General features: G+C 42.2%; 1 protein-coding gene across 2 annotated transcripts in view; it reads left to right on the top strand.

Moving 5' to 3' along the window:
- The window catches only part of ppp1r2 (protein phosphatase 1, regulatory (inhibitor) subunit 2), a 34956-nt gene extending 20781 nt beyond the window's left edge, over positions 1–14175 (top strand). The window contains exons 4-6 of one of the 2 annotated variants that reach the window (XM_064952576.1): positions 4700–4791; positions 6948–7118; positions 11688–14175. In XM_064952576.1, coding sequence (XP_064808648.1) covers positions 4700–4791; positions 6948–7118; positions 11688–11701 — 277 coding nt within the window. In that variant the 3' untranslated portion in view covers positions 11702–14175. Of the gene's footprint in view, positions 1–4699; positions 4792–6947; positions 7119–11037; positions 11667–11687 lie in introns of those variants that run through there. The other variant, XM_064952575.1, reaches the window with a different exon arrangement.
- The last annotated feature ends 56 nt before the right edge of the window (positions 14176–14231 follow it).

Here is a 14231-nt window from a genome sequence, read left to right as displayed (position 1 = left end):
ATTGATTGGACATGATTTGGAATGGCACACACCTGTCTATAGAAGGTCCCACAGTTGACAGTGCATGTCAGAGCAAAAACCAAGCCGTGAGGTCGAAGGAATTGTCCGTAGAGCGCCGAGACAGGATTGTTTCGAAGCACAGATATGGGGAAGGGTACCAACATTTTCTGCAGCATTGAAGGTCCCCAAGAACACAGTTGCCTCCATTCTTAAATGGAAGAAGTTTGTAACCACCAATACTCTTCCTTAAGCTGGCTGCCCGGCCAAACTGAGCAATTGTGGGAGAAGGGCCTTGGTCAGGGATATGACCAAGAACCCGATGGTCACTGACAGAGCTCCAGAGTTCCTCTCTGGAGATGGGAAAACCAACCATCTCTGCAGCACACCACCAATCAGGCCTTTATGGTAGATTGGCCAGACTGAAGCCACTCCTCCAGTAACTGGCACATGACAGCCCCCTTGGAGTTTGCGAAGAGGCACCGAAAGGACTCTGACCATGAGAAACATGATTCTCTGGTCTGATGAAACCAAGACTGAACTCTTTGGCCTGAATGTCAAGTGTCACGTTTGGAGGAAACCTGGTACCATCCCGGCGGTGAAGCATGGTGGTGGCAGCATCTTGCTGTGGGGATCTTTTTCAGCGGCATTGGACTGGAGACTTGTCAGGATTTAGGGAAAAAATGAACGGCGCAAAAGTACAGAGATCCTTGATGAAAACCTGCTCAGGACCTCAGACTGGGGCGAAGGTTCACCTTCCAACAGGACAATAACAATGACAGGACAATGACCCTAAGCACACAGCCAACACAACGCAGCAGTGGCTTTGGGACAAATCTCTGAATGTCCTTGAGTGGCCCAGACAGAGCCCGGACTTAAACCCAATCTAACATCTCTGGAGAGACTTGACAATAGCTGTGCAGCAACGCTCTCCATCCAACCTGACAGCTAGAGAGGATCTGCAGAGAAAAAGGGGGAAAAACTCCCCAAATACAGGTGCACTTGTGGCATCATACCCAGGAATAGTCAATCACCACCTTCCGGAGACACCTGAAACCCCACCTCTTCAAGGAATACCTAGGATAGGATAAAGTAATCCTTCTCACCCCCCCTTAAATGATTTAGATGCACTATTGTAAAGTGGCTGTTCCACTGGATGTCAGAAGGTGAATTCACCAATTTGTAAGTCGCTCTGGATAAGAGCGTCTGCTAAATGACTTAAATGTAAATGTACCCAGGAAGACTTGATGCTGTAATTGTTGCCAAAGGTCCTTCAACAAAGAACTGAGTAAAGGGTCTGAATACTTATGTAAATGTGATGTAATTTTTTTTTTGCATTGTCATTATCTGGTATTGTTGGAGGGGGGATAAGGCTGTAACGTAACAATCAAGGCGTCTGAATACTTTCTGAATGCACTGAAGTTCCACTATTATCTCATGGGGTTTTGTGTGTAGGCCAGTGACGATAATCTCAATTGAAAACATTTTACATCGTCTTAACAATTTTTTGGGGGGGGATAAAGTCTGTGGGAATACTTTCTGATGGCACTGTATATGTACATATCTACTATTACCTCCTACCCCTGCACATCGACTCGGTACTGGTACCCTGCATATATAGCCAAGTTATGTAGGAGTGAAGTGACTAGGGGTTACTAGGCAACAGGATTAACAGTTGATTTAGGGTATGTGATGAGTCAAAAGTGTTTGTGCAAAGAGGGTCAATGCAGATAGTCCTATTAGCTATTTGGGTAACTAGGGGCGGCAGGGTAGCCTAGTGGCTAGAGCGTTGGACTAGTAACCGGAAGGTTGCAAGATCAAACCCCCGAGCTGACAAGGTAAAAATTTGTCATTCTGCCCCTGAACAGGCTGTTCCTAGGCCGTGATTGAAAATAAGAATTTGTTCTTAACTGACTTGCCTAGTTAATTAAAGGTAAAATAAAAATTTAGTAGTGTTATGGCTTAGGGGTAGAAGCTGTTTCAGGGTTCTGTTGGTTCCAGACTTAGTGCGCTGTTACTGTTTCCCGTGTGGTAGTGGAGAGAACCGTATGACTTGGGTGGCTGGACATTTTCATTTATTTTAGGTCCTTCATCTGACACCGCCTGGTATAGCGGTCTGGGATTGTAGGAAGCTACCCACTAGCGCCATGCGGTCAGATGCCAAGCAGTTGCCATACCAAGCGGTGACGCAGCCATTCAAGATGCCGTCAAATGGTGCAGCTAAAAAACTTTTTGAGGATCTGAGGGGCCCATGCAAAATCTTTTCAGCCTCCATAGGGAGAGGTGTTTGTGTGTGTGTGGACCATGTTAATTCCTTAGTAATGTGAACACGCTGTCGACCCGCTCCACTACAGCCCTGTCGATGTGCTTGGCCCTCCGTTTCCTGTAGTCCACAATCGTCTTATCGCGGTTATTTATTTCTACATTGAAATGCATGATATATCCCAGGCCTACACACTTAACTGTCTCAACGGATGCTGCACATTTGCATATCCCCATTTAGTTGGAGGGATAAAGACCACGGAGTTCAGTGTTACATATTTAACACAGTATTCGTCGCGTAACACTACAAATTTAAAAAAAAAATCTGGCTTTGTCACCATCAACACGTCTAAAATAATGTTTGACTATTCAGTCCGTTTCTCCCTCAACTGTCAAACTTAATGCATCGCCATCTTCAGAACAAGACACAGGATATCATGGCCGCTGTTCAAGGAAATAAAAGCACTTGGAAAGGTTTAAAGGACGCTGTTTGAAGTATTACATCAGTGGCCGTCTGGTCGGCTATTGTGCAATCATATTGGGTCTGGTCTAGGCTTGAAAGAGATGTCTGTTTATGCTCTGGGCCTGTATGTGCATTGCTCGTGTCTACTCACATCAAAAGTCTGGTGTTGTGGAGATGGATGACAGTAAATAAGTGAAGAGGATTGTTCTGCTGAGTTTCCGGCCTGAAACTCTATCTGCCGGCATTGTTTATTTTCACTCAGTGTACCATTGTTCAACCTCATCCTATTAAAATGGCTAGTGCCTGGTCTCTCTCGCTCCTTCGTTTTCTTTGTCCCTCTTTCTCTTACTCACATACTCGTTTTGTTTCTCTCTACTTTCCCCTTACTCCCTTCCTCCTTACCCTCTTGCGTTCACTCGTTCTCTCCCCCTCCCCCAAATCTATCCTCCCTCCCTTTCTTATTCGGTGTTTTGTCTCACTCTGTTCCTGCCCTCATCTGTATCTCTCTCCAAGAGAACTAGGGCCTGTTTTTAAATAATTCTGCTCTTCCTCCTTTAAAAGGTCATTTAGAAAGTGAATGTGGACCAGGAAAAGTTGTGACCGTGACTACTGGGATGCTCATCCTCTTCCAGTAGGGAACTTCATAGATGTATATATAGAGCTCATAGTCTTGCTATTATATTGTCTGACTCAAACTCTTCTGGACTTCATGAACCAGTATGTTAATTAAGGACAACATTTTATTTTAGGAGAAGTGTTTCTCACAGTCAAAAGTCAGGTTATTGTGCCATATCCCAAACTTCACCCAGATTTTTTTTTTAAATTTTTTATGAGGCAAAGAATTGAATGGTTTTGTCTGAAGGCGTGAAAGGTCACACAACTGGAAAATGTTTGCCTGATTCAGCTGGTGGAAAATAAGGGAATTAGCAAGGCACTGACTTAACACAAGCAGTGTGAATCTGACTTCCTCTAGGGTGTGCGCCTGTGTCGTACTGCATTTTCACCCATAAGAATATAAGCCCTGTCTAAGCCGCAGGGGGTCTTTGATACCAAGGATCATTTTGCTCTTTGATTTTTGACCATTTTTGAAGTATAAAAATATATATTTTAAGAATGATTTGACATTTTTTATTTGGCCTTGCTGCTATTAGCTCATACAAACCCATTGAATTACAGATTCACTACATGGAACGGTACTTTGTTCTGAACTGTCTGTCCTATACCTGAAAGATCAGGAAATGTGATTTTTGACACTAAACAGTCTCCCATATATACTTCTATATAAATGTTTCAACTGATACCGGGGAACCTTCAGTCGTGAGATCTGTTGGTTGTCCTAGTGCACGACAACCAACATGTTCATGATTCTCACCTTTTACACAGAGGGGTCATATTACTGTGTAGCCAAATCTGTAAGGACGCTACAGAGACGAGTTGGCAGGTCGGCTGTAGCGACTTCAGACAAGTCCCAAGACGCTTGTGGGGGGTCGTAGAGTGAAACGGAGAACACCATCGTGTTCGAGAGAGTCATCTTTCCGTAAAGGGGTCATAATAGGTTGTAGGCCACAAATTATTTTGTGAGGAGACCTAAAAAAAAATGTTTTTCGGGATGTCTCATGGTCTGACAAACACCGCTCTAGCTCTGTCACCTTTCACCTCAGAAGTATTACGTAGGCAGATGTGGTGGATTGGAGACTCATCCAATGCAAATAAAATTTCTCTAGCTTAAACTGACTGTTCTGTCTGTAGCGTCCTTACAGTAATGGCTACACACTTATATGACCCTTCTGTTTAATGTGAGACCCTCATGAACACGTACATGTTGGTAATTAGATTTCCGTGGGGATGTGGACATTGATCTTGGAGGGTTGACTTTGATTCACGTGTGCTGATGGCCACATCTACTTCCCCTGCACATGTTTATTTCTGTCTTTTTTTAGACACTTTCTCACTTATTTCTCTTCCCTTCCACCCCAGGTTGACGGCAGCAGAAGGAACAGAACCTCGCTTCATGAGAGAGGAAGAGGAGAGCAGTGAGGAAGAGGATGAACTAACCCCAGAGGCTCAAGGTGGGGCCTGCCTCTCACCCCCTCACGTCCCTATTCCCACTGGGCATCAGGCCCTGACTTTTCCCTGACCTCTCCTTGTGTTGTGTCAAGCGCTCTGTGCCTGATAACGGATTCTATCAGCTCAGCAGCCCCGGGCACTGCCGACGGTCCAAACGGAGCTTGCTCCCGGTGACTGTTCCAATTGACTGTAGTCCATTTTGGCTCCAGACACACTTGTCTCTCTCCTCACTTTCCTGCATTTTTATCTCAGGAGTAAAGGGGAAAGCAAGAGCTTAACGTGTAAATTCTCCCCAAATACTGAAATCTGTGTCCCGACATACTCTCATAGATTAATAATGTTGCTATGAGTTAGAATCCTAACCGTTTTACAAAATGGTGTTTCTAAAAATAAATAAATAATCACCTATAATATATTTGTATATGAGACCTGCTGACCTTCATACATACTTTTCTTCAGAGTTAGATGGGCCATCAACTGAATACAACATGTATTTAATATTAGATTATCTTTTGATTTTCTAAATTATGAGTGACCTGAATTTGAAGTAGTGTGCTTCGAACAATCAGCAAGGGAATTGATTGATTGGAGTGATCTTGACAACTAGTAGTAACAAAATTCATCCCCAACACATTGAGCCAGCAGTCCCCTAACCTCACACTGTTACTCCATGAGACTGTACTAATGTGACATCACTAAGCCTCCAGACATTGGCTTCCAAATTTGAAATCTGTGTCACATCCTCTCTGCCACCTAGTTTCCATGTAACAATGTCCCTCAAGGTTGTTGCTTCACACTCCAAAGCTATTGTTTGCTAAAAATAAGCCTCTCCTGACAGCCTCTCGTGTACTGCTGCAATTGCAAGTCATTTTTTGAAAATGTCTCTGATTGCTTTCAGAAAGGGTTCCTGGTATGTTGGCTGTAAACATGTTATTTTATTATTATTTTTAGCTCGTCGGCATTTACTTTTCATATAACAACCACTACTTTCGTGGGGAAGGAGCAAGAAACGTTAAACTTTGACCCTGTTGCAACCGTCGTCATGATAACCTGACAGCTGCATGTTCTAAATGTCTTTTATCAATAGACTTTCCACTCCTTTTAAATTCTTACATTCACTACACTAGATTAGCGGCTTGCCCTAGCCTACGTGTAAATCATTTGTAAGTAATTACCTTGTATTTCCCTGTTCTGGTGAGAAGAAAGTTGGCCAATGGTGGGACTATTAAATATGTTCCAGCAATCATGACTAGATCGGTTGGCAGAAATAGAAGTACAGCACTATCGACAAGGCAGGTCCTACAGGCCCGAGGTTTGACACACCTGGACGACTGTTCAGTCGGGCGTCGTTTTGATTTATCAAAACGTATTGTATTTATCATCATTAGTCATTTAGGTCAACATTTGATCATTCAGAGATCCTCACTGAACTTCTGGAGAGAGTTTGCTGCACTGAAAGTAAAGGGGCTGAATAATTTTGCACGCCCAATTTTTCAGTTTTTGATTTGTTAAAAAAGTTTGAAACATCCAATGAATGTCGTTCCACTTCATGATTGTGTCCCACTTGTTGTTGTTTCTTCACAAAAAAAATACAGTTTTATATCTTTATGTTTGAAGCCTGAAATGTGGCAAAAGGTCGCAAAGTTCAAGGGGGCCGAATACTTTCGCAAGGCCCTGTAAATACAAGGTGACTAAAACGTTGACTGAAACGTATCAAAGGTATATTTGTGTAGTAGTAGATTGATTGCTGGAATTAGAAGGCAGTTATTTTGACCGGTTCATCTCAGAACCATGTCCTTGAAGGTAGATCAGATTCAACTGGAACTGTTCAGTCTGGATCCGCAGGAAAGTTTGTTTATGGTGTATTGATCCTTCAACCGCCATTTTGAGGATAAGCATGTTAAAACCTCCCTTTTTTCCTTTAGCTTTTGAATGCGCCGTCCTAGCCTCTACTAAAGTAACTCTATGTATCCACTGTCTCCTCCACAGACTGGAAATCAGGATATTTACAGTATGTGTCTGAATTGTGGCTCCCCCTAGCCTCCCTCCCTCACTTTCTCTCTTTCAACCCACCTCAATTCAAAGGGCTTTATTGGCATGGGAAACATATATGTTTTACGTCGCCAAAGCAATTGAAACCTCTCTTTCTCCCCATCAGCGAAAAAGAAGCAGTTTGAAATGATGAGGAAGATGCATTACAACGAGGGCCTCAGCATCAGGATGGCCCGACAACTCATAGCCAACGAACAGGCGGAAGAAGAGGACGAGGACGAGGAGATGAAGGAGGACATGGAAACAGAGGACTTTATTGTCGATCCCCCGCATGACGGTAAGCCAAACGGGCATACTCAAACCTTAAGACCGTAAGCAGGGCGTATGCAGGTCCTTAACTATTGTGCCGTGTTCAAATACTCACACTAACCATACTATTTGTGACGTTAAATTGAGTACGCTTATTGGTTATAGTATGGATAGAGTTAGTATGCTTATTGGATATAGTATGGATAGAGTTAGTATGCTTATTGGTTATATATGGATATTAGGATTGGTTATAGATAGAGTTAGTTAGTATGCTTGGATTTAGGTCATTGGTCATAGTATGGATAGAGTTAGTATGCTTATTGGTTATAGTATGGATAGAGTCAGTATGCTTATTGGTTATAGTATGGATAGAGTTAGTATGTTATTGGTTATAGTATGGATAGAGTTAGTATGCTTATTGGTTATAGTATGGATAGAGTTAGTATGCTTATTGGTTATATGTATGGATTGGTCATAGATGTTAGTATGCTTATTGGTTATAGTATGGATAGAGTTAGTATGCTTATTGGATATAGTATGGATAGATTAGTATTATAGCTTATTGGTTATAGTATGGATAGAGTTAGTATGCTTATTGGTTATAGTATGGATAGAGTTAGTATGCTTATTGGTTATAGTATGGATAGAGTTAGTATGCTTATTGGTTATAGTATGGATAGAGTTAGTATGCTTATTGGTTATAGTATGGATAGAGTTAGTATGCCAAAAGTTCCCGGATGTCGTACTAAATTTACCAAAATACGAAGTATAGACCATATTTGAAGAAAATGGTGGAAAATATTCAGTCGAAGTCCGAGCGCATACAAATTCATTACTTTAACTAATTATGACAAATGTTGAGCACTGTAATGAAGTAGTTACGTTACACGTTAGGTTGGCTGACAATTTGTTAGCTACGCTGTCCTTACGAACCACATAGCATTACAGCAGTATGTTTTTTTTATTTTACATTTTTTTTAAATTTAACTAGGCAAGTCAGTTAAGAACAAATTGTTATTTTCAATGACTACCTCGGAACAGTGGGTTGACTGCCTTGGTCTGCCCCTGAACGACAGATTTAAAAAATATATTTTTTAACCTTGTCGTGTCGGGCATTCGATCTTGCAACGTTACTACTCGTCCAACGCTCTAACCACGAGGCTACCTGCCGCCGGAATGTTAGTTACCTAACATTAGTTGGTTGCTAATACATTGAACTTGCCAGGCAGTATATTGACTATAATCTAACTACCCAACGTTCATTGACTTGATTATTCACGTCATTCTTAGCTAAGTGGTATAGTCGTTGTGCATTCTCCATGGACATGGCTAATTCTGGCTATCTACTCCGATTTCAGAGCACTCTTGTCTGAGTGTGCCATAGTGCAGAATAACTGAGTTTACGAACGCGCCGCGGCCAGTAAATGTCGGCAATTAAATTGTTGCCAACAGCACAGTTGCAATCACCAACAATCTGGATAACATAAACTGCCTAACCAGCTAGGGTGGGTAAAATGGATAATGTGTTCTCTCATTTGTCTGGAAATAGCTAGGCAACGTTAGCCAGTTAGCTTGGGCGCTTGACTGCCGTTGTGAGGTCAGAACTCGGATCAACCCTACTCTTCGGCCAGAGCGTCGAGTGAAGCGCACCAAGAGCGACGCGCTCTGAATTTACGAACGACCAGAGCGCTCTCCAGATTGAATTTACGAACGACCCGAGCGCTCTCCAGATTAGATTTACGAACGACCCGAGCGCTCTCCAGATTGGATTTACGAACGACCCGAGCGCTCTCCAGATTGAATTTACGAACACACCCGAAATCGTAAAATGTCTAGCTAGTACTTTGTTATGCTAACAAGCTAGCCAGAGTTTGCATAGGAACAGCATCAACTTCCGGTAGATAGGCGAAGCTAGTACGTTCAACTGAAAGGATACAGTTTGTTTACAGTATACTAATAGTATGCCGTGTATATAATCATTAAGTATGTAGTATACAGTATGTTAGTATGGGTATTCGACTACACAGCTTTGGTCTTAAATGAATGAATAACCTTAATGTATTTAATTTTGTTTTGAACTGTCTTAGTCATCTCCGTCGCACTTCCTATGGTGTTTGTGCCACTGCTTAGTTGTTTGCACGTCATGTGCATTTTTCAAATGTCAATATATAGAGGAAATGATACCACTTTACAGAGTATGTCATTGAGATGATGTGCCAGCAGAACAAAGCCTATTTAGAGTTAGCAATCTAGCTAATGTGTTTTGAGTTCCCACTTCCTCCGATGGTAAGTGATATGGGGCATAGCCTAGATCAATATGCACACAAAAAAACATGCAGGCAAATTAATCTCTAAAGAGACAAACAAGATATCTGATTATAATGGATCGTATTTTAAATATCCATCATGCATTGCTTGAACATGTTAGATGACATGGCAAACTTTTTTCGCTTGCCACTGGAAGAAGTCAGTCCAGAGCCCTCCCACACCGCTAGACTACAGGAGAATGCTCACTACTAGAATAGCACTGGTGAAAGAGCCCTCCCACACTGCTAGAATACAGGAGAATGCGCACTGCTAGAATAGCACTGGTGAAAGAGCCCTCCCACACCGCTAGACTACAGGAGAATGCGCACTGCTAGAATAGCACTGGTGAAAGAGCCCTCCCACACCGCTAGACTACAGGAGAATGCTCACTGCTAGAATAGCACTGGTGAACGAGCCCTCCCACACCGCTAGACTACAGGAGAATGCTCACTGCTAGAATAGCACTGGTGAACGAGCCCTCCCACACCGCTAGAACACAGGAGAATGCGCACTGCTAGAACACAGGAGAATGCGCACTGCTAGAATACAGGAGAATGCTCACTGCTAGAATACAGGAGAATGCTCACTGCTAGAATACAGGAGAATGCTCACTGCTAGAATACAGGAGAATGCTCACTGCTAGAATACAGGAGAATGCTCACTGCTAGAATACAGGAGAATGCTCACTGCTAGAATACAGGAGAATGCTCATTGCTAGAATACAGGAGAATGCTCATTGCTAGAATAGCACACCTACTTGTAAATATGAGCTATGTAGGTTGTAGCCTTCGGTGAAGGAGCCAGCTCTACAAATACTACTGTTTGCCAACATTGGCTCATTTCTTGAGAGGAATATTAGGAGTGTGGTGCACGAAGAACTCAAATGGTATTGCATTTCAAGTGGTATTAAATAGGTCTTAAGTCTTAAATTTAACCTCCAGATACTTTGGGTAAGACAAATGGGGGGGGTCTTAGAAACCTTAGGACAGGACTAGTCAGAAAATGAACATTGAGATCACACTCTGGCGATATCCATTGAAAGAGAGAAAATGGTTGATTTGTGTTTTTGTATAACATTTACGGCAGCAAGCTGACAGCGTGCTACGAATCAATAGCCAATCCATCACGGGATGGAAGCTATAGCGAGCCTTTATTGGTCAATCATGCCATGACATGGCCAAGCATTTTCTTTCTCCAACTTAAGCCCTGCCCACACTCTTTTCGCTGAGCTTTTTTTTTATTTTCTTGCCCAGCTAACTTCGTTTGTAGTGAACAAACGTCACTGTGCAGACATCTCGGTGCTCTTGCTTTTCTGTTATTACCATGTATGTACAGTGGGGCAAAAAAGTATTTAGTCAGTCACCAATTGTGCAAGTTCTCCCACTTAAAAATTAGATTTTTCTGGATTTTTTTTCTCATTTTGTCTGTCATAGTTGAAGTGTACCTATGATGAAAATTACAGGCCTCATCTTTTTAAGTGGGAGAACTTGCACAATTGGTGGCTGACTAAATACTTTTTGCCCCACTGTATCCTGGGAGAATTTATTTGCTTTCAATGTCCCTCAGTCAAGCACTCAGATTTCCTTCAAGCCTTGCTGAGTAATATCATATGTTTTAGCAGACATTTTTCTTTATCGCAGGGGTGGTACCGGGAATCGAACCCGCAACCCTGCCGGTGCATGCTCTACCAACTGAGCCATACAGGACCACAGGAAGCACTGAGTACGCTGTGGAGACACTTCATTACCCTGTAGCCTGAAGTAGTAATATATAAACAGGGGGAAATGATAAATGTTCTCTTGGTTTTAAGACTTCTGCCCTAGCGTACATGCATGGGGAACCTTCTAGAAAGGCAGTTGGATTCTGAAAGTGTTAGATATGTGTAAAGCTCCACATAAACGTTACCATGCCCTGATTTTAGTAGGCCTTCCAAATTGCAAGAGGTCATGCAGTTCCTCCGCGGAGGACTGATGTGGCGCGTTGGAGAAAAGATTAAAGGTGTTAATACTGGACTCCGCTGTTGACAGAAAACAGTCTGAATTGAGAAAGGGGCCCGTATTTAGGATCAGTTTGACCGACCATTTTATTCATTGTGATTTAAAGGGGCAAAACTGATCCCAGATCAGCACTCTGACTCCGAGACACTTTGTGAATACAGGCCCCATGTTCACTCTACTATAAAGACTACTAAAATGTTAGCGTTTCTGTTGTTTGTCGGTCTCAGTTACTGTTGTAATGAATTAACGCATATGGTGCTGTCACTCACATGTCCTCTCTTTTTGGATTGCAGCTCTGGATTCCTAGAGGAGGAGGACACGCCACCTCTCCTGTCCCCAGCCTGTGTGTCTCGGCTCTCATAAAACATTCAAAAGAGACACTTTGCTACATGTGCCGGGCCATAGAGCAGACCGCTTCATAACCTCACCTCGACCCCCCCCCCCCGCCCCCACGCGTGTGTATATTTCTCAGAAACACTGCAATGCAAAGCATATCGACCCTGCCGGTCACTTCTCCTCGTTGCGAAAGAGTCCCTCTCAAAAAGTTGCTGTCACCTCAAAGGAAACCAGACCTATAGGAACCGAGACCGAAAGACTGTTATGACAGACTGTTATTATCAGTGAGGACTCCTGCCTCACTCCGTGCTCAATCACTCACCTGCTCGCTCGCTAGCTGCAGTCTGTCTGTCTTTCTTTGTCCGACTGTCCTGGCTCCTCCTGAGCTGTCGGAAACCCCACTTCCTAAAAAAGCAGCAGCACCCATTGGATGGAAGTGGTGGATAATTATGATGATGATGATGATGATGGTGGTAGGAGGATTTTGGTCTTTTTTTGTTGTCTTTAGTTCCCCCTGTACCCGTACCTGTTTTTTATTTCATTTTAATTTGAACTAACTACCAACATAACCGTTGTTGAAGAAACCTTGGTGAGAGAGCTTCTGTCCTGGGTTTTTGTCTGTCGTCTTCTCCGTTCCCCTGATCTTGGATGTAGGTTTGTCTGGTATGGATATAGGAACAGCAAACTTAACATTTACTACCAGCCCGCAAGGCACCTCGATGTCCAAGGTGAGCAGCATTTCAGTCCTACATAATATATACACGCCCACTATAGGATATTTGGTACAGAACATACAAGTCCACTGACTAATGGGAATAGATATGTAACCAACAAGGTACCATCATCTGAATAGGGTGGCTAAATGTATTGTAATTGATAGCAAAATCAATTTATTCTCATGCAATAAAATTACCATTTTATTATGGATTGCGTTGTGATAAGTAACCATAAAACAGCGTAATATAACGTCGTTTCTCACAGGACATCTGCATATTAAAATGGAGATGTCCAGGCTTGCCATTATACCAATGGGACGCAGCTGTATTGTGCATGGCTACTAAAGCCTTGTGCTTATCAGCACTCATGCCATTTTAGCTCACGAAGATAATAAGAAGGACAACATTTGGGAAAGGAACCTCCCAGAGAAGGGTTTGTACTACTGATAAGCAGGGGTGTATTCACTAGTAAGCAAATGGGCCAAAACAGCGAGGGACTGACTTGCATTTTATCCAATAAGAAATGCTTGTTTTCATTGCAAAACATTTTGCTACAGTGTACACTAAGGAAAATACTCCAGGACTGTTTCCTGTACAATGTCAATACTACTACTTACCATCCTGCAGTAGGACTTTTGGGGGTTTATGGGTTGATTGGCTGCATGAACGGAAAGATTTCTGGTATGTAGTTGATATTATTTTCACTCTTACATTCTGTATGAAGGGTATGGTATTGTGAGGTTGTTGATTTGGATCAATTTACCCCCATTTTAGTTTTTGCTTCCCGTTACCTTTTGTAATCTGCTAGCTAGCTTGGCGGACAAAATGAGTGATATCTGGGCAACCAAGACAGTTGGTTACTGTGTATTTATTACCTCTGTGATATTTACGTCATGGCACATCAATCTACATGAACCTCTGAGAACCACTGTCCTCCAGTGATAAATGAAGTCTTAAACATTGAGTTTTGATGTCCTCTTCCTGAATGAGCACATTTACAAAACCATTTTTTGTTTGTTTTATCAGGGCATGTAGAGATGGTTTATTTCTTCTCAGAACTAGACTACCAAGCCCTTTTAATTCTGGGGACTGAATGACCATATAAGCTAGGTGTCCATCCATTGGATTCTGTCCTCACGATTTCAAAAGCTCAGCAGTGCTGGATTCCTTTTGAAAATTACAGCATCACATCCACAGGAAACACTGAAACACTGACTGTTCCCACTATCCTCCTTGCTCTTTGTTTTTTTTTTATCTACTATTATCCAAATAATAAGGCAAGGCACAGAGGAGAAAAACTAAGTCATTAACACTTAGGAGTTATTACTATGAAGATTTTCTTTTTTTCAATTTTCAGGACTTAAGACAAAAGGATGAGGTTGTCTGTGAATCAACTTGTATGACATTAACCCGGGGTGGTTATTACAAGGCAAATGTGCCTATATGATGTATTTATGTGTATTGTGAATGAATAGGCGATGCTCGTGTTCTTCCCTGTGCAGTTCAAGGCTTGGATTCTACTGGCTACTTGTTGTCTTGCTTATATTCCACCATATTTTCTTTCTTTACGTTGGACAGTGGACTAACATTCTGTCTCGTGATAATTTTGTCTGTCCCCAAATAATGGACTTTTGATTTTTTTTTTTTTTGTATCTTTAAATTTGCATGTTCTTAAACATAAGGATGTGTGTATTTTTGTCTCCCATAATTAAAAGATACTGTTTATGAAGTGTCTGCTTATGAGCTTGGTGTTGTTTTTATGTGGAAGTAGAATGTAATACCATT

Source organism: Oncorhynchus masou, chromosome 31, assembly GCF_036934945.1.
Source record: "Oncorhynchus masou masou isolate Uvic2021 chromosome 31, UVic_Omas_1.1, whole genome shotgun sequence".
NCBI lineage: Eukaryota > Metazoa > Chordata > Actinopteri > Salmoniformes > Salmonidae > Oncorhynchus > Oncorhynchus masou.
The sequence above is the reverse complement of the archived record's forward strand: the minus strand, read 5'-3'. Positions and strand labels throughout refer to the sequence as shown.